Source organism: Lates calcarifer, linkage group LG15 (assembly GCF_001640805.2).
Source record: "Lates calcarifer isolate ASB-BC8 linkage group LG15, TLL_Latcal_v3, whole genome shotgun sequence".
In the NCBI taxonomy this organism is placed as follows: domain Eukaryota; kingdom Metazoa; phylum Chordata; class Actinopteri; family Centropomidae; genus Lates; species Lates calcarifer.
Genome location: NC_066847.1, coordinates 16,269,343 through 16,293,112, shown reverse-complemented (window position 1 = coordinate 16,293,112; position 23,770 = coordinate 16,269,343). Strand labels below are relative to the sequence as shown.

Here is a 23,770-nt window from a genome sequence, read left to right as displayed (position 1 = left end):
ATTTCATGTTGGTTGACCAATTATGTTGGTGCCAGATAAAAATAAAGAATTATTTTTTTGTTTGTTTGTTTTTTATTTCAAGGATCCATTTGTGTAAAGAGGGGCAGATGGGAAATGGTTGATGCAGACAGAAAAATGAAATGCATGAGAAGGGAATTTCTTTGTAGTCAACCTCAGCATGACTGTGATGGAGGCAACATGAGTCTCTCTGAGAGGTTCCTCAGGCCACCAGGAGAAGAATATCTCACTGTCCAACTGAGTTGTTTCACAGATAGAGTTTCACTTCCTGTTTGATCCCAGGAGGAAGTCTAATTTGTTTAGAGAAGCCCTTAGAAATGCTGAGCTTATTAGTGCTGCAGAGGACTGTGAGATAAGAGGAGAGGGAAAATATACCAGGGAGAACAGTGCAGATGTAGCAGATTTCATCATGCTTTAGATATTGTGTCACGTATGTGTGTGTTGTGATGTTAGCAGTTCTGTAAACATACTGTATGTCAGTATGTGGGATTTGCTTCCAGATAAATCAACAATGCTAGGTGGTAGCTTGGTGAATTCAGTCATTACTATGTCAGCAAATGAACACAGGAGCTGTGTGTCACTGCCTTGCCACATACTGATACTGATTGATAATAATAATCATCAGTATTCACACTAGATGTCAAGATAACATTGTTTCCTTGTCCAAAAGGCTAACATCATCTGCCCTTTTATTTATGGTATCAATTTTGCAAAGTTACGCAAATATTCCATCTTTGTTCATCATCACAGAGCAGGAATGGACATTATTTGTTTATTATTCTCTGATCATACCTTCTAATTTAAATCCAAATTTTGCTAATTATTATTTACACCAAACTCCTGTACAGCAGCTTAATTTAAAACCAAAATTTCACATTTTACATCTTTTATTTGTTGCTGGACATAGCTTAAAGCAATACTCATCCCTAATAATCCCTAATGACAACAGTAATATATTCTGTATACAGTTTCTATGCAGAGTGGAATTATGTCATGGACCAGGTCACCAACTACCACTACTAGCAAAAACAGAATGTGTGTATCTAGCAACTGTTCTTAAGTCAGAACACTCAAATCAAGATTTTAACCATGAATTGTGTACAAACAATGCACATGTATGTGTTAGTGTAGCTCAGCTCATGTGGCGCTTTGGAACAAATCTTAGCGAGCTCGACACAGACTGTCCTCGAGTTCACCAACACACCTGTCAAAGATACAACAACATTTAATGAGCATGAACACATTTTTAAGAAACATACAAAGTCCATGTGGAGGATGTATGAAACATATGACTGACATACAATTGACTTCCATGTCTGTCTGGACCACTGTGAGGCATCATGTGTTTAACTGTCTGCTTCATCACTGCAATCCTTTTCTTACAACTACAGTTTTCTAAATCACCCCCCAATAAGCTGGAGTTTTAGAGGTTCATACTAATTATGCATGGACACCTTCAGTCCTGGGCTTAATTTAAATCAAAGTTATTGCCTTTTCCTGTGTGAAATGTTGAGGTAGTAAAAAGTGTGTTTAAGTCATGAGCTGACAGTTAAATGAAAAGAAGTCTTCAGAGTTCTTACATGAAGACTTTGTGAAATTCTCTCTCCTCCTCTTCACTGCCATTACACCTCCCTGATGATGCGCCGGGGAGCCTCCAGATTTTAATATGGTTCATAGACTGTTAATGTCTTCTGGGACATCCTCGCAGACTTTTCTTTTCCGTGTTACTGAATTCATCCTTTCATATTACCTTTTCATATCTTTTTTTTTTTTTTTTTCCTCAGCCCACAAGCCCCAAGTTTGGAAAGGCAGATTCCTATGAAAAGCTGGAGAAACTGGGAGAAGGTTCATATGCTACAGTTTACAAAGGAAAGAGCAAGTAAGTGTGTGCATGTCGAATCACTGTCTAATCCAGTTTTTATTCTTTATAGTTCATAAGAGCCACTCATGCACGCAGTGAATATTACATTTAATTATACAGGAGCAGGCTGTAACTGAAGAAATTAATTAAATGGAAAAGCAATAACAGTATAGTTTTATGTAAATATTTTTTCTCCACGCTGCATGTGTAAGATTTGCAGTTCCTTCTATTCTAATCACTATAGCATGGATGTTTTTATGCATTGATTCAATAGTTATACTCCACTTTTTATGGATTGGTGCTCTCCTCCCTGGTTTTGCTAATTAAATCCCAGAAAATGAAGTTCACACACTGTAAATATATGAAACTCCACAGACTCTAATCTTCTCAGTAATGATGTTATTTTGCTTTGCTGTTCACTACAACAGCTTTGATTGGTGAGCTTCATTCACTTGTAATCCTGTGGCCTTGTACCCAGGTCTCACTCCACTGCTGCTAAATTACATTTCATTGACAATCCTCACTGTTCTCTGGCTTGACTGATTTTAATAGATTCTCTTATAATGTTCCAAAAAAAAAAACCCAGGTTACCATACTTTGTTTGTCCTCTGTGTTGTTTCCAGGGTGAATGGGAAACTGGTGGCTCTGAAGGTGATTCGTCTTCAAGAGGAGGAAGGAACGCCCTTCACAGCCATAAGAGAAGGTAAAAGGTTTAAAAGTGGAAAGAACTTCAAGTACAGATAATGATACTCTGAAGATTACTGGAATAAATGTACTCTGTATATCCTGCTTTGATACCTCTTCAGCTGCCACGTCCTGCCACTAGAGGTCTCTCAATCAAAACAACAACAAAAGACGTAGCGGTTGCAGTCGTAGTCAGCTTTTCCCAGTTAGGATACCTTCAGTGTAAATCATTCAGGAGGTTTTTACTCAGAGACATATTATCCTCAGAGGTCTCCTCCTCTCCAAAACAAATGGACCAGATGATTAAAAGTGGTAAAAACACTGAATAAAGCAATTTAAAAATCAGTGTTTCTCAGATGCCGTTCAGCAGAGCTAAGCTGCTGCTAATACTTGCTCGGCTTGTTTCTCTGATGAGTCCAGACCTTTATCCAGTTAAAATATATAGTTAAAAATCACCAAAAAATATATCTCACTGACGCATGTGCAAAGGCGATATAATGCCATTGACAAGCAACCAAATGAAACAGGCCATTACTTTGATTAAAGTTACTGATTTCCTCAGGTTTGGAAACTGGAAAAAGTTGGGATCATGTACAAACACAACTCAACAAAATCACTTATCAGACTGTGTTTTTCCCATTAGGCAGGAAAAACATGGGCCTCTTGCCCTATATTCTATCAGGCTGAATGGCCATTTAAGTAGTACCATGAATTCCTGAAATCAAACGCTGAAACACAAAGCTAACTTGTTTATCTAAGTCATTTCTCATAGCTAGCTATTGTCATTTTTGTTCCTTAAACAGAAATCATAATGGACTTTAAGGGATGATTTTGACTGTCATCTTGTTTCAAGAATTTTGTATAAATCAGTGTTAAGATGTTGACAGCAGCGAGAATAGGGAACATTTTCACTTAATTGTAGTAAAATTACTACAAATACTGTAAAAGATAAATACAGACATACATTTATTTGCAGTGAAGCTAAAGCTAAAATCGATGTCTCCTTACATACTTAACATACTAGAAAAATAAGGACATAGTGCTTAAAGTGGACCCAACTTATAGAGAACTCAATTTTGACTGTGTTCATATGTCTGCCTGACATCCTGTGACCAGGTCGGTTAGGGTGTATAACAGTGGCACAGAGTATGTCCAGGCTTGGTCAGTCATGTCACTTGTGTATGTGCAGCACTTGAAGCTCTTGAGCTTACTGGCTACACTGCAACACTCACAGCTTCTATTTGAATATAGAGGATAGATGAGAAAATTATTCTGTCTGTTTGATCTGTGTATGATCCAGGCCTGATGAAGAGAAAGCTATCCTCACACACACACACACACACACACACACAGAGTCAAACTTCCCCTTGTGAACAGATCAGAAAGGCACTTTGAAATTAAACTAATTCAGCAGTTACTGAGCAGGAAGCTCCCAGCGCAGATATGTGACCAGCATTACATACTGCTGCTGAATAAAGTAATATATCCAGAGCAGAGGAGAGCCAAGTGTGTGTGTGTATGTGTGTGTGTGTGTATGTGTGTCTATGCTTATTAAAACTAGACACACTCACGCCCATTACCAGAGATGGGCTCTGTGTGTGTGTGTGTGTGTGTGTGTGTGTGTGTGTGTGTGTGTGAAGGAGAGGGTTGGATCTTCAAACTGGTGACAGGATCTTTGAGGTATCTGACTATAGCACTAACCTCTTGCTTACTGTGAGGAGTCCTGCCTTTGATCTGCTTATCTGATTTTCTTAACAACCTTTAGGTACTCATACAGGATGAATGTATTCATGAGGCTTCATCACTTGCCAGCTGTCTGAGGCTCTGTCTGTCAAAGCTCCCTGTGCCCTTGGAAAAGAACTTTGTGTTTGTTAAATTAACAACATTGGCAGCCATCTGAAAATCCCATTTATGTCTTATAATAAAAATTACATTTATTATGCTGCTCTCACATTCTGTCCTAATGAACCTGTTCCCTCTATTGCTTCACTGTGGTATAATCTGGTATAATCTGAAACCTTATTTCTGACTTGACACTATTCATTTTTTCAAATTCCATTTTCAGTGCATTTGCAAGTGAACTGCAGTAAACTGATACAGCAGTCCTATGGGATCACAGCGTGATTGACATGTGACCAAACTCTGCTGCTGGCAAGTTCATCTGCTAGCAGACCTACTATCATCTGATCATCATGGCCAAGCAAACTATTTTTTAAACATAGACACATTTCACTAATAATTGATGATGACTGTTTACTACAGCACTTCATTACCTGTTTACATTATATACACACAGCGATGTGGTTCTGCTTTGTTAAAGCTCAGCAGAGGTTAAAGTATAATGAAAAATGGATATTGACAAGCTTTATTGCATTTGTCTCTTTGTACAGAAAGATTGGCTTTTTTTTTTCAAGGATAGTAGTGTTGAATGCCTTCTCTCTAATTACTTCCTACTGCACAAGTAGACAAGCTGGTAAGGCTACTGGACTGAAGTGTTTTTGACTGAGAGGAATCACAGTCTCAGGGGCCAAGTCCTAATAATCATATTTTAGGAACATTTTTGTGACTGAAATCCCACTGGTGTCAAAGTCTCCAGGTTACAGTTCAGTTGACTGCACCACCATATCTCTCAGTATTCTCTTCGTTTGGTGTAATAAAAAGAGCTCTTTGTAAGAGGCTTTTAATTTGTGTTGTTGAAATATTCCAATGCAAATCTGACCCCTGCAAATTCTGTAGACTTTTGGATTGTAAATCCAGCTCTGCAGATTTATCATATCTGTCTATTACAAGTAATTGCACAGTCCCTCCTAATTGTACCCAAGATGTGATTCAGATGAAGTGAATCACATGTGAAAGTCTTACCAAGTCTGTCCCAGAATGTGCTGATCACACCCCAGCCTCCTCAGTAAGACTCAGTAAGCCTTGCTAATAAAGTAATGAGCAACTTGATCATCTTCCTAAGACATCATCTCATTGCTCTACTTATTCGCATTGCCTATTACATCATAAACATGTTGACAAATGAGTGTGAGAACTTCCAGCAGTAAATCCAGCCTGTATTTTCTCTTTCTGCTTTAATCTTTTTTTAATCCCCTGTATGTAGTGAGGCTTGTAGAGGGCTTGCGTTGCATTCTAATGATGCAGCTAATGAAGGCATAGATCATAGCAAGTCCTCTGGTCTTTGAATATGTGCTTCAACATCAGCTCTTTGCCTCTGTCTGTTCTGTGTCTGCAGCGTCTCTTCTGAAAGGCCTGAAGCATGCCAACATCGTGCTCCTCCATGACATCATCCACACCAAGGAAACCCTGACTCTGGTCTTTGAATATGTGGTGAGTCTGCACTCTGCCACACTGAGGCTGGGGAGGGAAATTAGGATGAGAATCTGTTTTTAGTGTTTGTTCAGAAGGAAAATAAACCACAGCTTTAAAGGGAAACAGAGGTCCACGTTGATGTTTGCGTCTTTCGTTTGATTGATTTGACCTCAGTGTCTGCTCACTGATTGAGTTTCAGTTTTTAATGCTTGGCCCACACAAACATGAGCTGTGGATATTTTGATTGGCATTTTCGTGTTTATAGGGATCTTGAAGAATGTTAAAGCAGCCTGTGTTTTTTTCCACTCCTTCCTCTGTACTATAGGATGGCAGCCAGAACCACGGCTGGTGTGTCTGTGCCCACAACAGGAAGCCAGGCAGCCATTTTATTGAAAGGTCACTGTTTTAGTACATTTCCACAGCTGTCCTTTCAAATATTGTGGAAATAAACAACACCAAGTATTTTCCAACACAATAGAAAAGCTTCCCACCAGTGTGTACTCCTGACCTGAGTTTGCAGATGGTAACAACTGAAATATATCAGGGATGAAATAGATGAGATGAAATATGTATAGATACATAATCAAGTATCTTTGGGAGAATTAAACTGTGATAGGTAGAAACAGTATCTCCCTTGCATAGTTTGTCCTCCAGAAAGCACTGACAAGTTCATCCCACACAATACATCTTGGTCAAAATTCTTTATTTACCAAATTTAAGCAGGCTCTATGTTGGATCTGGTTCCTATTCCCCAAGACTGTCTAAGCTCTGAAGCAAACTAATCTTTTATTTTTTATGTCTTCTCTCTTTTTTATTAGCAAGAGGCAATTCAGGAAACATTCTGATAACGTTAGCATCTTCTCACTGAACTGAAATCCCAAAATGAAACTTCACATCTCCACAGTAAAACTCAGCATCATTTGCTTGACACTAGCAACTAGTGCACAGTGTTCTAGCAAGAGAGATATGGCACAGAATTTTGCAAATGAAACAACTCTTTAAAGTGCTATTGTGAATACTGCATGGGAATTTCTATGTTTTCCTCTTGAGATGAAAAGTTTTTTTGTTGTTGTTGTTCTTTTTTTTTTTTTTTTCAAATCTTCTCTGGAAGATTTCAAGTCATAACAGTAGTATTGAATTACTGGCCAGCCCCGGGGACAGGAAAATATCATCAGGACATATTTACCAGTTAATATTAGAAAATACTGCTCAGCTCAGCTTCCAGAAAGTTTTCATCTCAGCTTCAACACTGAAACTACAAGGTTTAGAACAGTCCAAATCCTCTGCTGTCTTCTTGCACGTATACAAACTGACAATAACTTCTGATGGTCACATTTATATTCAGGTCAATCTCTGGTCCTGATATGCTGAGGAAGCCAAGTCTCTCAAGCAGAACACGCTTACTCAGCTTTCCATCACTACTGCATTTAATGAGATAGTGTGATGCCCCCTGTTGGTAGATATAACACATGTCAAAGATTAATCTTAGCAGGTCATGTTTAAATGAAGAATGAGAGCAGAGATCCATTTGTTTTATTTAAACAGGGAGGTAAATTAACCTTCCTCATAAAAACCTGCTCTTTGTCTAAATCACAATCCTATGAATTTATCCTAATGATTAATGGTTATTTGTTTGAATTGTAAGCTGTGCAGATGTGTTGGACTGCTGGTTTAATGTTGATATATCAGCCTGCTGTTTTGCAGACTTTTCAAAATCAGTCTATTGTTCTCCAGACTTAAGGCTGAAATACACAGAGCAAGGGCGCAAAGAATTGAGGATAAAAGGTATTGAATTCTGAGAAATAGAGGAGAAAATAAAAACATGGAAATAGAAACTGAGACAGAGAACAGGTTTAAGTCCATGTTGGAACATCTGTCTGAACTGTTCAGCAGAGGAGGCTCCACCGGTGTGGGCAGCAGTGGGAGAGATGGCTGAAATTGTAAACATCAGTGTTATTTCAGAGACACCGCCTCCTCCAGCCTCAATCAGCAAACACAACACGGAGGTGAAGGGTAGGCCAGTGTAACACTGTATGCATGTCAATGGTGTTTCTTATGTTAGCATATTAACATTGTATGTTTCTGCGTTTATTTTACAGCACACAGACTTGTGTCAGTACATGGACAAACACCCAGGGGGTCTCCATCCAGACAACGTGAAGGTACAGTATGTGTATTCAGTATAATGAGCTGATAAATAAAAAAGATGGAGATTTCTCATTCATGACCACATAAATAGAAACAGGCAGCAAAATAATCTGTAATATTATGACCATTCACAGTATGTGTTGGTGTATTAGTAATACCAAGCATATTTCACAAATGCAACAGGACACATCCAGTTGGACTTTACCTAACTGTCAGTAACAACTGCAGTTAATGTCAAAGAGACTGTCTGTCCGTGCGTCCTGTACAGAGACCGAGGAAAGCTGTTATTCATAATGCACCCATGTCAAGATCACCACACCCAGCTCAGCGGAGTGTGCCAGCACAAATGGGGAACACACACAGCAGCGATGTTATTGACCATTATTGTTCATTTACCACAGTGACTTTATTCCTTTTACTCTTTTATCCTTCTTTTAACTTTTTACTTTTGGATATGTTTTCGGGGTTAGTGTCCTCAGGTTAACTGTTGCATAAAAGACCACAAATCATTCTGAATATTACTCAAAAGAACTAAACTATTCCAGCGGAGTGGAACTGGACAGCTCTGGAAGACAGTAAAGAACATTGTGAAACAGATCCTTTGGCGATAGTCAAGGTCTGGCTAAATAAGGATTAAACGTTTTTGTGTACTTTATATTTAACATGTATTTAAACCAGACCTAAACCTCAGGGAAATAGTTGTCCTCCCTTAGTGTAAAACACACCCCAAACCATAAAGATTACATTTTTGTCAACCCTTTCCCACCATCTTAATGCCAACTTAATTACTGTGCCTGACACAAAATGGAACATGAACCTTTGTGAGACTGTGTTGGTAAAGCTGGTCGTTCCTCTCCTCTACAACACTACATGAGTGATCAGTCACTTAGTGATATTTTCCTGTTTGTAGGAGGGTGCTGGTGACAGAAATGAACACAGAGAAGCAATGATAGAGTGAATGAGGCCATGTGGTGGTGTTGGGGGTGTTAGCATGTTCCGTAGGTGACAGTGCAGACTTCATCTGTTATATAACGGCTCGTACCTTTTGCCACTGAGGATTTACATAAGTAATATGTGTTTTTCCTGCTGACAGCAGTCACAGTGAGATTCGTATGAATAATTTAGGATTATTCTGAGCGAGCAGAGCGAGGTGTTGCTTGGCTCCTGCTGACTTTGTTACTTGTTGGTGAGATGCCTGAGTTGTGATTTCTAATCTGATTATAGGGTTTGTGTGGCTTTGTTCCTCTGCAGTCATGTAATGGAGGCTGCACTGAAGTCACCAGCATCAATACACTGGAAACTGGCATTTTAATTCTTTTGATATTGTTTAGTATAGGATGTAGTTAACCTAAAATATTGGAGCTTTTAGTTATCTCTGTCAGCTCTCAAAGTGAATTTTCTGTCTGGTTTCCAACACAATCAAACTGGGATGTAGTTATACTGTACCATAAAATAGAAGACATCTCAATGTCAACTGATGCTGTGATTCGTCAAGAACAGGTGGCTGTAATGTAATTTTTTAGACGTACTGGCGGCATTGCTCTAAGGATGCCAAGGTCTGTCAGTCCACTAGACTGAAATATCTTAGTATAAAATTTGGTTCAGACATTCATGGTTCTCAGATGATGAATCCTTTATGTAAGTCCCTGTTCCTGCATTCAGCTTCATAGACTCAAATGACCTTATTATCTAATATCTATTTATAATCTAATTATAATCGAATTAATTGTCTTTAAACTGTTGAAAACATGATGATGTGTCATACTGAAAGAATTAAGCTTATGGGAGTCAATTCTGATCTGATCATAAGCACCATTAAGAGGGTTAATGTCTGTTATTAATGTATTTTATGATTGAATGTGAGAGAGTGCAGTCACTCAACCATCCTCCTATTTACTAATCAGCAACATAAAAGCTAAAAGTGCCTCTACTGGTGCTAGATCAAATTAACACACTCACACACCCACTGCTAAAATCATTATTGGTCGAAAACCAGAGAGCCGTGTGTGTGTCTCCCTCTAGCCTAGAGTATGCGTTCCTGCTGTTTAAAATGCACTGAAGTTTCTGCTTGAGCTAGATGATCCAGAATAAAACCTACTGGAAACTGACTTGTTGTATAGCACCATTAACTTGTCTCGCTCCATGCACTTGACTGCAGTTTATTAGCATCACTGCTTGAAATGAACACAAGTGAGCATGACCTCATCCAGATTGCCGCTGAAGTGCTCCTCTTATTAGATTATTCGCAGTCAGCTGAGGGGCCATGTCTCAATGACATCTCCATAGATCAATGGGAAACTGACACCTACAAACCATGTCTACAAGCCAAATAACAGCTAGCATTTGCCCTTACAATTACATTACAAGGGAAGCTCCTGATAGCACTTAAGTATCAAGGATGTGATCATAGCAAAGATGTGACACATGATGATGTAAAAAGGGCAAAGTTCATAATCAGACAAATAACTCAACCACTTTCACTATACAGACATGACCAAAAGTGTTACCCAAAACAACCACTGATGTCATGCAGACCTGCACGTCTCTGTGTTACCATAGAATAAAACAAAGAAGCTGTGACCAGAGTTATTGCTTATTCTACAAAGAGCCTCTAAAATAGCATGTGGTGATAAATAAATGGACTATTGTAATATTTCAAGCAGAATGCTGTCTTCAGTTAGTATCACAGGTGTGATGTCATAAATCGTATAATCATCGTCGTTCAGCCTATTTAAATGGAGAGAAGCTCTCATTGTGCTGCTTGGTATCACTGTGTACATCACAGTTATCATGGACAAGAAAGAGACAAGAGGAGAATTGTCTGAGGAGAAAGGAAAGGAAGAAAATAATTCTAAAATGTTGTTGTGTTTTCTGAATGACTCTCAGAGCTACCACAGAGCAGGGCATAATGATAATTACTGACCTTTGTTATAAACCACTTACTGTAGCCTGCAAATTAAGGACAGAAAGTTTTGCTAGCAGTTGTGTTGAAGAGGAGTGTTGATAAATTGTAGCACCACACTAAAGTTTTAGTAGTCTGGCCAGTCTCAGCGGCAAATGGTAAACTAGCAGAGTGAGTGAGTGAACAGGTGAGTGAGAGTGAGGGAGTGATTCCATGCAGCACTAAAGGTGTCTCAGAGCATTGCAATAAACTCTGACATAATTTAGTTAAGTGCATTTTGTTGTTGTTGACATATACCCGGCATTCCAAGGCTGTAAGAATCAGTAGCCAATCGGGATTTTTTTCAGGTGTTTTGAAGAGAGTGTGCAACTTTGATATTATTTATTTAATTACTTCATTTATTTAATTTATTTTGCTGACACAGCATTGAGACTGCACATTGTCAGATTCATTGTAAGGCTATAGCTGTTGATTAAAAAAAAGTGTATTGAATAACTGACTTTTTTTTTTTTCTTCATGCCATTTCCTTTCTTTTATTATTCAAAAGATGTTACAGAAGACTACCAACACTTCATTTTCTACAACCCTGTTCCCCTCAATTATGTCTCAATACAAGGGGGCTTCAAAAAGTAGCTAAAAATCATATCCAGGGATTTTGATCTCAGTTCACCTATATGTCCTTGTACTAATGTGTTATAACATGTTCTAACATGAACCCTTAAATGCATGTTGCAACGCCAAAATAAACATCATAACTTAAACCGTTTTTTCCATGAACCTTCTGAAGCCCCTTCGTACAACCAAACTGCATGTATTAGTAAAATGTTCACAGACAACATATTTGTTTTTGACCAAAATATCTAATCTAGCAGGATAATATCCACTTGTAGTGACCACAGCATCATTAAACTTATTTATATTTACACACTCTTAGTACTTGGTTATGGTTAGTGAAAGACTGTGGTCTGGCCTATATAGGAAAAGTGGCCTTCATACACAGCGTATTTAATTAACTGTTACCCTAACCTTAACCACTGAATTAGTTTGACTATGTCAGTTTGAATTTTCAGTTTGTCTTTGTGGTGGCTTCTAGAATTAATGTTAAAGTTTAAAGAGAAGTATTTTTTGGGGTGTGTTTGCTTGACTGACAGGTTTCTCATCCTATTAAGGTTTGCTTTAGTGGTTGCTGCTGGCACATCCACACTCCACTCTCTACTTTGACCAAATATAGATTTTGTGGTTTTTAATAAGTGCCAAGACGCCATCATCAAAGACATGTAGTCCATGTTGTTCTATGGTCTGTGGTGTTTTACTAGTCCTATATTTACACACTGAAATACAACACAGCTGCTCATTAAAACATAAGCCAAAGACAATTCTGGCCATATCTGGAACTTAACAGTCCTCTGTGGCCGGTGCCACAATGCAGGTCTCTTGATTCAGGCCATTAAGGACACCACTGTACAGATGCTTAGTAGAGAAGATAAGGGATCTTTCATGCCTACTGGCAGATGGTAGGATCTTTTCACTCCATTTAACACTCCTTCATTTTAGCTCTCCCTCACTGATTTCTCCTGTTTTACCCATTTCAGCAAAATGCTGCTTGGGTGATTTGGCAGTGAATCCAAAGGTGTGTGTTCTGAATTGCACTATGTTGCTGTTTGATGGTCTGAACATAAATGTGGTGGCATGGTGATGCAGTGGTTAGCACTGTTGCCTCACAGCAAGAGGGTTCCAGGTTCGAGTTGCTTTCCATTGTGGAGTCTGCATGTTCTCCCTGTACCTGCGTGGGTTCTCTCCGGATACTCCGGCTTCCTCCATGACATGCAGGTTTACTGGTGATTCTAAATTGTCTGTAGGTGTGAATGTGAGTGTGAATGGTTATTTGTCTATATGTGTTATATGTATATCTATATCTATATGTGCACCGCTTCTTGCCCAATGTTAGCTGGGATAGGCTCTAGCCCCCCTGTGACCCTTAAGGATAAGCAGAATAGATAATGAATTAAATTAAATGTATTATTGACACAGTTTGACCAACATAGAGGTAGACATAGAGACATACTAAATATGTTGTTTTAGGGTCAATCTGATGGCAATTTTTAAAATTTTTTTCATTAGTCAGTTTGAACAACTCGATAACAGATTTACAGCAGCTTATTTTAATACCCAATGGCAAAAAATGGCTGATATATGACCTATGTTGTAGTAGGAGACTGGAGGTGTAATTGATTGATTATCCACACATATTAAATTGTGCCCTGCTTCATTTACAGTTGAAATACTCTTGTTGTAAAAAGATGTTTATCCATTATCTATGCCGCTTATCCTTTAAGGGTCACGAGGCAGAGGGTGGAGCCAATCCCAGACATTGGGTGAGAAGCGAGGTTCATCCTGAACAGATCGCCAGTCTATCACAGAGCTGACATAGAGAGACAAACAACCATTCACACTCACATTCACACCTAGAGTCACCAATTAACCTGGACTGTGGGAGGAAGCTGGAGAGAACTCAAAGAGATGTTATCTACCCATAATTTCTGTTAGACTGCCACTTTGTTTTTGAGACCATGTTTTTGAGATCATTAATTAGCATTAGGTGTTACAAGGTCATACTTGTTGGGATATACACGAGCCTTGTATTTACCTCTTGATTTACAGTAGGTTTCTGTAAATCATGTTAACATGTTGATGCAAACTTTAAAATTCTCCTGTAGCACCACCAGCAGGTTCACATTTTTGAGTTTTAGTATAATTTCTCAACAACTATTGAATGGATTTCCATGAAATCCGGTGACCCCTCAAGAGTATATTTTAACACTTTTGTTGAAGACGAAGTACCTGCAAAACTATCCTCAGCTGCGTTTTGTGTTTAGTGCTAATTAACAATTACTATGCCTGACACCAATGCTAACACACTAAACTAAGATGTACTTACTAAACATCAGGATGTAGCTTTGTCTATTTCAGCATGCTGAATTTAGCATTTTCCCCAAACCACTACTGTGCCTAAATACAAGACAGAACTGCTACGATGACTTGTTTTAACATAACCTTAACCAAGTAGTTTTGTGCCTAAACCAAACCCTGGCCTTAGAGATTACACATCAGAATCAGGTCACACTAACCTTTTTGTAACTTTTATTTGTGACAGTTTCAGAAAGACTTCTTCATTAGTCAATTGGCCTCAAACATCTCTAAGCCTAACAACAGATTATCTCAACAACTGAAATGCTGGGATGTGCTTTGATGACCAATTGAACTTTTTTGTCATCATCAGGTTGGTTTCACACAAGTCTAAAATTAGTGTTATTAAGGTCAAACTAAGCATATTCATGTCTCCCAGTGGACAAATGTTATATTTACATTACTGGTAAGGCTATAATAACAGAAACATTTTAGTAAGTGTATATTTTCTCTGTCAGCACTTTCATATTTCATTTCATTTATTAATCCTGTTTTAATTTGTCCCAAATTATTCAGTACTCATCCCTGATTAACTGAAAGCTTGTTAACTTAGTCTTCCATATTAACATCACATCACATTAAAACCAGTATATTTCTTTTTCTCCTGTTCTCTGTGTTGCTTTGCTTTGTTTTTATCCTAGTGAAGCTATATAAAGCCCAGTCTGCTGCTGTCACTTTGATGTGTTGCCTCATGCTTTGCTGCTCATTGAATATGAGACAACGCATCCAGACTCCACTATATTCAACTGATTGATAACACAGAGCCGATTCAATCCAAACAATCCTTCATGGTGCATATCCTGATAGAGAGTTCTGTTTGCCTTGGGTATGATGGCAGTGAGTATTTCATCATTAGAAAAATGGCAGTATGTTTATTAGTGTGCTGGTGATGGATTGTTGCTTAGGCAGTGGGGTCACTCCTCAGGTGATAGATTATGATAATAGCTGATACACTACAATCACATGGCTTATTTTTCCTGCAGTTATGAGTTAATAATGCATTGAGATTAAACAGAGACTCTCTCACACACATGCTCACATATACTGGAGATCCTGAAGGGATTTTCTCATCAATGAAATACCTATATAGTCTCAGTTTCGACATGATAAGCTAGTTTTAGTAGGACTCAGGTGCAGCAACTTCTTGTTGCTGAGAGTATTCATTGTTGAACAGGATTCTTTATCCTTACATGCTGCTTGGTGAAAGGGTCATTGGAGCAATTCCAGCAGTTAGATGTGTATTAAATTACTCCAGTAAAGTTCTACTAATGAGACGATGCATTAAAAAATAAAAATCTAGTACAACACTGTAAACAGAGATGCCAGATCCCACAATGCATTGCAGTAGGAAACAACCTACATAGCTTCAAATTAGACATTAATTGGATACTTCATTGATTTTACAATTAAAATCATGGGGAGGACTACCCAGCCTGTGAGAATGTCGAATGTCTCCTGTGACTGAGAAGCTTTGTCAAATGTGAGAAAATAACTTTATCTCAACTTTGTTTTGGAGACTACGCATTTATAATAAAAATATTGAAAAATGTGATTTAAAAATGTAGAAAAGTTGTTGATTTATCTAAGAGCCCTCAGTATTTCTGTATTAAGGGACATTCAGGTTATTAGTTAAACTGTCAGCATTACTGCAGTGAGTGTCTTAATTGTGAACTAGGGTCCTATTTCACAAAAGTGATTTGCAATTTTATATCAGTGCTGGGCTGTCAGGGCCAGCAAGGCCTTCTCTGCTCCACAGTCACTTAATTATATTTTTTATATATCTTTTTTCCCCCATTAGTACTATATGTATTCAGTTGTTCCCAATGGTCTTTTCTCTTCGTCTCACAGCTTTCCTCTTGGTTGCTGCTTCCAGTACAGTCTGTTTATGTTAGATGTCGGTCATTGGTCTTTATACTATGTCACCTGACTCCTGACATGACCCAGCGTATCCAGTCAGATTTAAGCACCGTGTTGCCAAGTTAAAAGAAATCTGCCTTGAGGCTTCAGAATTAACAGTGCAGGCCCCTGTCATTTAAAATAAATGGTGATGAAACTGTCGCCTCCTGGATCCTTTAAACAATCAGATTTCAAGTTGGCGAGACCAGGGGCCATCTAGCAGGCCTACCATGATGTAAGTATTTCCATGTCAATTGATTGTATAGTCAGAGCTAGCAACCTGCATCTGTAGCTACTAGCACAAGCTAAAACATGTTAGTATAGCTTTAATAGCTGTTTTTTTAACCCACGATGGCTGAAGGAGGAGGAAGAGTTCAGTAACTCTGTTGTAGAGGTTATCTGTGTGTCTCACTTCCCACTATAAGTCCTTTTCTAGTTTTAATTCACTTTAGAACTGAGAGTGTCCACTCGAGATGACTGCTGGAGATGATGTGTGCGGCTCAGCTGTGGCTGCAGTGTTTGGAGACCTATTGAATTGTGGTAATTGGGTTTTTATAGCATAGCTTTAGTGATGACATTTATTCTGGCTACATGCCTGTCTGTGATGCAGAGTTCTCTTATACTGTGTTTCTGTATATGGTTGATGGTTTCTATAGCTGTGACATTGTAATGACAGTATAAAGAGGAGGGTTAATTCAGGGAGAACCATTGAAGGCCTAGGGTGTGAGATGCTCGGCCTGCAGCTGTATTATATGTATACATATATTTAAAAAAAACATTTTTCAGTTGTAACTACAAGTGCAGTGAAAGACCTTAAAATGATTGCCAGTTAAAAAAATTCAGTACATTCATTAAGTAAAGACTTTAATCTGAGCATAAGCTTGCAAATCCTAAAAAAAGTATTGTTGGTTAGTGTTTGTTACACATCCAGATTGTACATTTTTATTTTTTCCCCAGAGTCTCAACCAAAAGATGGGAGTCAGACTAGTACTTTAAGACTGACCAGTCCTTATCTTGCTTCTATTATCCACCTTTCACCAATGGTGCCCTCCCTGCAGATGCTTACAGTATAAAGTGTTTTCTCTCTGTTTTTTCTCTGTCACTTTGTTCTGTCTTTATTTTCCAACTTGCTCCATAATTCTCCCACCTTAAACTGCAGGGTTTCCTTCAACACATACATTTAGCCAGATGGACATATCATAGTCACTTATTATAGTCGAGTGAGCTTCTCTGGGCAGCAGATGTCTGATATGTCAACAAGGCAAATGTTCACCACTGACCATGCTGAGTCTCTTTGAATTGTAAGAAGAATCGTGGCATAAACCTCCTTTTCATTTGAAGTGTGCAGAAGTTTAAATCTGGCCAGTTACTGACAGGATCTACATACTTCGTTATCATACTTCATTATTATTATTATTATTATTGTTGTCAAAACTGTCAGTCAATACTCTGAACTCCTCAGACTATCCTCAGCACTTCCCTTTTCCTATTAGAATGCAGATGGCACTGAGATGTTTCCAGTCGAAGCCAAACAAAAGAGAAAGTTTCTTTAAAAAAGACTTCAGTGTTTGAATTAAAGAGCTGACTGAAGAGAATAAAAGACAGATTCTTTTTTTATTTATTTCATTACCATGCAGTTGCACTTCTTACAATGCAAAGGCTTTTCAGAAGTGTGTTTGATATACATGAGTAAACACACATTTCCCATGCTAATTTTCTGCACCGCAGTTCATCTCTCACCCGCTGAGTGCAGGAATAGTAAAGCGTTGACCCGATGACTCCAGATGCCAAACAGGGCCCGTCCCTGATTGGACTCCACGGTGCTTCAATCAGCTTAATTGGCCAAGACTATAGTATCAGTGGGATGAGAGAAATGAGAGGGGAATGCTGGAATTGGGATATTTGAACGCTGGATCATGCACACCTCATTATTTGTTGATTGACATGTGTGCGGGTGGGGGTCTGCCAGATCGCAGAGGCAAAACAAAACAAGTTTAATGTAGCTGTGACTTTGGGTATATTGGAGGGTTTTGTTGATGTTTATGATTGAAAGCTCTTACCAACAGCAGCAGATGTAATTTATGGAGTAGGGATATATTAAAAAATAAATTGTGATGTAGGTTTATGAGCTCTGCAGGCAGATGGAGGGACTGTGTTTAAATTCAGCGGTAAAATAAATGACCGTAAAAATATGTAAATTTAATGCAACTTAATCTTCATTCATTTGATTTGTCAGAAAAAGTGGATCTATGCATTTTGATGATTTTGAATTTGCTGTTGTTATATTTGTCAGAGAAGTCCACTAGACTTAAGTGTCACTTAAAAATAATTCTTTTATCATTTTAACAAATCACAGTAAATGATCTGCAGTTTTTACAGGTAGAATACTGCACTTCATCTTGATATAAGCTTGAGATTTTATTTTGTTAAATAATTAGTGAGTGTTATTCAGAAGTTTTCATAACATGATCATGAAGTACACAAGAGGTGCCCTGGAAAAGATGATTTCAGCAAAGGTTTAGAGACAAAGTGAAACCAGAATTTATTGTTTCTGTTCCAGAAGTTAAAAAAGTTAATTCAAAATCACATCACCATTTACTTTTTGGACATTGTCCTTAGAGGTTGACTTCATGCAATGTCCTTCTCACTGTCTGGTCAGTCACTGAAACACCAGTTTCCAGAGATAGTCCTTGTTCTATGTCAGAAGCACTTCCCTGTCTGTTTTTCAGTGCAAGGTTCTGACTGCTGCTGCACCTTCTGTAATTGGTGGTATGGCTTCTCCTATGCCTCCTAACCCAAATGTGTTTCAGCTTATTCTTTAGTAGCCTGATGATGATACCATATGGAGCCATGTTGCAATAGACACAACCCAAGCCAAAACTGAGAAAGCTGTGGTGTGGTGCAGGTTATTTTCTAACCTTGTTCACGCAGTTAACCTGGAAACCACAGGTGTGCTCACTTTTGTTGCAGTGCACCCTGTAAGTTTACTTGTATGTTTTGAGTAGTAATAAGATCAGATACCCTACACTTAAACATAAAAATGACTGTGAGATGATACAATTTTGAATCATTTAACATTATCATTGTAGTAACATTGAACAGAGGTGCACACAGTTTTGTTGTAGACTGTATACAGTATTTATCTTTGAATAGAGACAGCAAACCTTAGGAAAATATGTAACTTTTACAGAAATACATAGAGCAGGAGCTGTTAATGACAGACTGCACTGAGTTACAGTAGCTAATGGACTTCAGTTGTCATATATATAACATCCAGTACAGAATCATTTTAACACTGCTGAGCAGCAATGCTACAGTCCATCATAAAGTGGGTCAAAAGGCCAGCAGCTTTCCCCTGCCTGATAACAAAGACTGGAACTAGAAACATTATTTAGTGAGTGATGAAAATGTGTGTGTTTTTCCAACCTCTCCGGGTCAAAGTTCAATGATTTTAACTTCCTGCCTTCCTCCCCCCTGCTGTCAGCAATCCTGTCATGCTCTATGCAATCGATTCACTGCCCTTCACAGAGATTTCAGCTACCTTTGTCACACCTACACACACACACACTTCTTTCCCACTTCTCGAAGATGCTCACAATTGAAAAAACATATTTTTCTGCACCAGGCAATTATTGATTAAAAATAAAATCACAAGCCAGTCAATTCAGCCATTCCTAAGAATTCAGCTGTTACATCAGACATAATGTATCATCTGTTTGATCACTGTTCAATAGTCCAAGTGGAGAAGATGATGGCTGTGTTCTTGATTGATGGCTCTGTATTGATTTTAGTGTGTGTGTGTGCCTTTGTGAGAGAGAGCTCTTTGTAAACAAAATGTGGGGTTCATGCATGAGACTGGGGTGAAGTCACAGCCCTATCTCAGTGAATAGGTTTTTCCACACCTCTCTATGTGCCACAACTGAGGATAGTTGGGAGGATAGTTAGCGTGATAGATAGCATGTGATGTATTTTGTATGTATTTTGTGCATAGTTTTGTTAAATGTACTTCTGTAAAAAAAAAAAAAGCAATTTCTCTTGGTTTGCTTGTATTTTCCAGCTGTTCCTGTTCCAGTTACTCAGAGGGCTGTCTTACATCCATCAGAGGTACATCCTTCACCGTGACCTGAAACCACAAAACCTGCTCATCAGCGACACTGGAGAGCTCAAACTCGCTGACTTCGGTGAGTGTGCTGGACATTGATGCTTTATTTTGTGCACCTGTTAGATATTAGATAAGTGTGAAATCTAGAAGCAGTGCTGAGTATCTCCTCTGTCACTGTGCTTTTCAACACCAACAATGATGACAAGATCAGACTACACAACATCAAGCTGATTTTGACCTGACTCGACAGACACAGGCTGTAGGGAATGAAAATGAGTGCCTGGTGCTACAGTGGCTCATTTTATCCCATAGTGTCCGTTACTGCGTATGTAGGCAGTAGACATCAGAATTTTTAATCCTTCTCTCACTTAAATGGGAGACCCATTCACAGCTGTAAACATGGTGAAATAAAAGAGGAATGATGTTGTTAGTAACCCTGGGCCACCGGCATCTACATTTCAATTACCTATAGTGTGATGCAAGTCATGAAAGATAGCAAGCTGTCTGAATGACTGGCAGACAATGTCCCTTAGCCAAGTCATGACAGTTGATACAATAACTCTATAATTGTAGAATCTGACACAGTGATCATTTTAAAAGTCAAAAATACCCTGCAGTCTGATCCAGAAGAGGATTCTTGGAGAGAAAGGTGATATATTGGGAGACTTCTCTTTCTAATTTTTGGTCCTAGAATTGGGGGGGGTGGGGGATTGGGGGCTTTGGATAGTCTGTTGGTCCATCTGTCCAACACTTGGCCCAGACCACAGTATCTTAGATGACCCCCTGATCTTTCCTTTGCCTGACCTTTCATCTGGTTCCACAATCAGGCTACAAATCCCTACTCTAGAATTATTAAGATCAAAGTTACAGATTGCCACAAAAGTTACTGGGCACATTCATGCAGCTAATTTAGACAAAACCTAGTAGGTGTGTTTCTGCATGTTTGTGTGTGTGTTAGGAACCCGTCCTGAAGTGGCACCATATGGCTTGGATCCATGCTCAGTAAACACTGCCTACATGGCTTATCTGGCATCCTGGGGGGCAGACAGATTGACAACCCAGCCTTCTGTACACTCCATCCCTCCATCCACCCATCCATCCATCCACCCATCCATCCATCCATCCATCCATCCACCCATCCATCCATTCATCCAGTAAAACAGCCCTCATTCTTTCACCCATCCATGTCCTAAATCCTTCAAACCCTGTGTTTCCTCTACCCGTTCATCTCCTCCACCCGCCCACCCATCCACCCTCTGATCAGACAGATGGGAGGAGGAGGAGGAGGGTGGCAGCTTCATCAATAATGCAAACCTTGTATTAGTGTAGAAACATTACTGCAAGGGAAATGAGAAGGAGAAAATAATGGACAAAATACCAAATGAGCAAGAATGAAAATCCCCAGCCTATTAGTCTGTCGCTGGAGCTGTGCTCATCAACAAGCGCGCACAAAACACAGAATCAGCCTTTGCCTGAGGGATGCCAGATGACGAAGGTGAAGGCTGTTCCAGTGTGTGTGTCTGTGGGTGTGTGATTGTGTAGCCGCCAGGGCTCCCTGTGGTCCCAGGCCTTGGCAGCAGGAATACTAACGGCTGACAGCTGAGGCCAGTGGCGCTGGTTGAGAGAGACGGAGGCAGGGTGTCAACAAAGGAGGGGCTGAGAGGTACAATAAGAGGTGGCAGAGCACCCAGTGGGGATGAAGCTTGATAGGATGGAGGGTACAATGAGGAACAGATAAGTGATCTCTTATGAAAACAAGTATTGAGCTGGCAAAGTAGTGGACTCTGATAGAATAAATAAAACTTGGCCCTATCCTTGATTTTCTTTCTGTCTTCGGTGTTCATCTGTGTTTTTGCCTCAGTAGTGGTGCATTGATCCATCAGCTCCCTCATCCACTGTGTTCCAGATCAAAATACCGCAACAACTAGTTGACTGCCACAGACATTGATCAGGGATATTCATGGTTCCCAGAGGATTCTTAACAAACTAGATGTATGGAAGAAATGTATTGCTGCACTGACCTCTGTTTGTTAAATGTTTGTTGTTCAATGTCACACCTGTGATCGAAGCTGGGTGTTCTCCGGAGTGAACTATTACACTTATATAGAATATATTATATAACATATAGAATTTGGAAGAGGTTGCAGTTGCCACTAGTTGGCAACAAGTTACTCGCATTTAGTCTTTAATGACTTAACCGATCTCCTGACCACTCTACTACCAGTCAGGTCAAATGTCCACTTTGCCACTGTTTTAGTTCAAATATGTTTCAACTATGACAAAATATTTCAGACACATGCGTCTGCATTTTTAGTTTCCTGCATATATTTGTATCAGAGGACGGATCCTAATGTTTTTGGCAGCTACTTGATATGTCCTGTAGCCCCACCACCATTCGCTGTAAAATGTCTTCTTTAACCAAATAAATATTTGAATCCCATTTCCATATTGTTAAAATCATGATCCCAAGGGGAAAAACACTTGAATTGTGATGACTTTTTTTAGTCTTACTGCTGGTATGAGCCTAATATCTCAAATTCATCACTATGTTTTCATCTCATTCAAGCCTTTCAGTATCTGGCATTTTGCTGGCAGTGCTTTAAAGTTCAGGTGTTGTTTTATGGTGTACCCTTCATCTCATCCAATATGTGCAGGGCCTCAGCACCTGCTGCCATATATTTTGGGTAAGTGCAGATTAATCTTTGTAAACAAATGGTTCACACTTTTTTCCTTTATGCTGTTAAAGATGGAGACTATTAAAAATAAAAATGTAAAAAAAAAAAAAAAATGTTCTGTCATACAGGGCTGTTACAGTGAAAGTACATTTTCATTAGATGAACATTGGCACCATGCTGTCATGCCTTTGTTATGCAATGAATTGTGATCTTTCAAGAACAGCTGGTTGTGTTCACATTGAGCATTTTAGCTAACAGTAATTTAGATAATGGCCAAAGTTAAGTGCGCTGCATAATTCTCAGGAAGATCTTTCAGGCTTCAAGAGATGAGGACAGGATCCTACAACAATCACTTTTCCATACTTACTGTGACATCACTGACTATACTACATCAAAACAAAATACATTTTTAATGATCATATTTATATCTAGATTATATTTACCGATCGGTAGCTGGGCAGAGCATTAGCTGATTTAGCAGGGAGGGCTAATTTTTCATCAGCCACTGTAGCCAGATCTCCATATCCCTGCTGCTGGTTATGGAGTTGATCCAGATGCTCCTCCTGCTCTTCTGTGGGTTTGCTCACTTTTTAATGAGCTGCACAAAGAACTAACACATTAATGAGGCTTTGAGCAGCCCACATGTTTCATATCAAGGACACAACTAATTGAGGCCAACTTAAGCAGTGTGTGGGGAGTGATTCATATTGTTTGTGTAGTGGAGCTGTGTGGGCCATAATCACTGCATACAAACACCTACCATAGAGTGGATCAGGCATTTTTTTTACTAACATAACCTTTTACACTATTTAACTAGTTCAAGAACCAAACATTAGAACTCCAGTTGCACTGATAGATTTTACAAGACCAGTAAATCTAAAACAGAATATAATTCAATTAGAATGTGATTAGCATAACATCTTCGATGTTCAAAGGACTACACCAACAGATTCTTCTTCTTCTTTGCTTATTTTCTAAATGCATCTACCTGTACATATAATTTACATTACAACTAACCATGCTTTTCGATATAAAGTTTCAGGTATCAGTGAGTTTGCATTCATGTCTGTACATTATGGAAATATATAAGCAGATTCTTGAAACATGTTTGACTTATATAATCAAAAAGGTTTTGTCAAAGTGACATTGTTGCTGTAATGAACTGCAGCCTGTCAGTGTGTGTTTAAACAGCATTACCTGACTTA

General features: G+C 38.9%; 1 protein-coding gene across 5 annotated transcripts in view; it reads left to right on the top strand.

Moving 5' to 3' along the window:
- The window catches only part of cdk14 (cyclin-dependent kinase 14), a 164,696-nt gene that overhangs the window by 57,873 nt on the left and 83,053 nt on the right, over positions 1-23,770 (top strand). For all 5 annotated transcript variants that reach the window (XM_051076333.1, XM_018665638.2, XM_018665642.2 and 2 more), the window contains 5 exons: positions 1,803-1,897; positions 2,503-2,582; positions 5,799-5,893; positions 7,975-8,037; positions 19,846-19,969. In XM_051076333.1, coding sequence (XP_050932290.1) covers positions 1,803-1,897; positions 2,503-2,582; positions 5,799-5,893; positions 7,975-8,037; positions 19,846-19,969 — 457 coding nt within the window. The remainder of the gene's footprint in view (positions 1-1,802; positions 1,898-2,502; positions 2,583-5,798; positions 5,894-7,974; positions 8,038-19,845; positions 19,970-23,770) is intronic.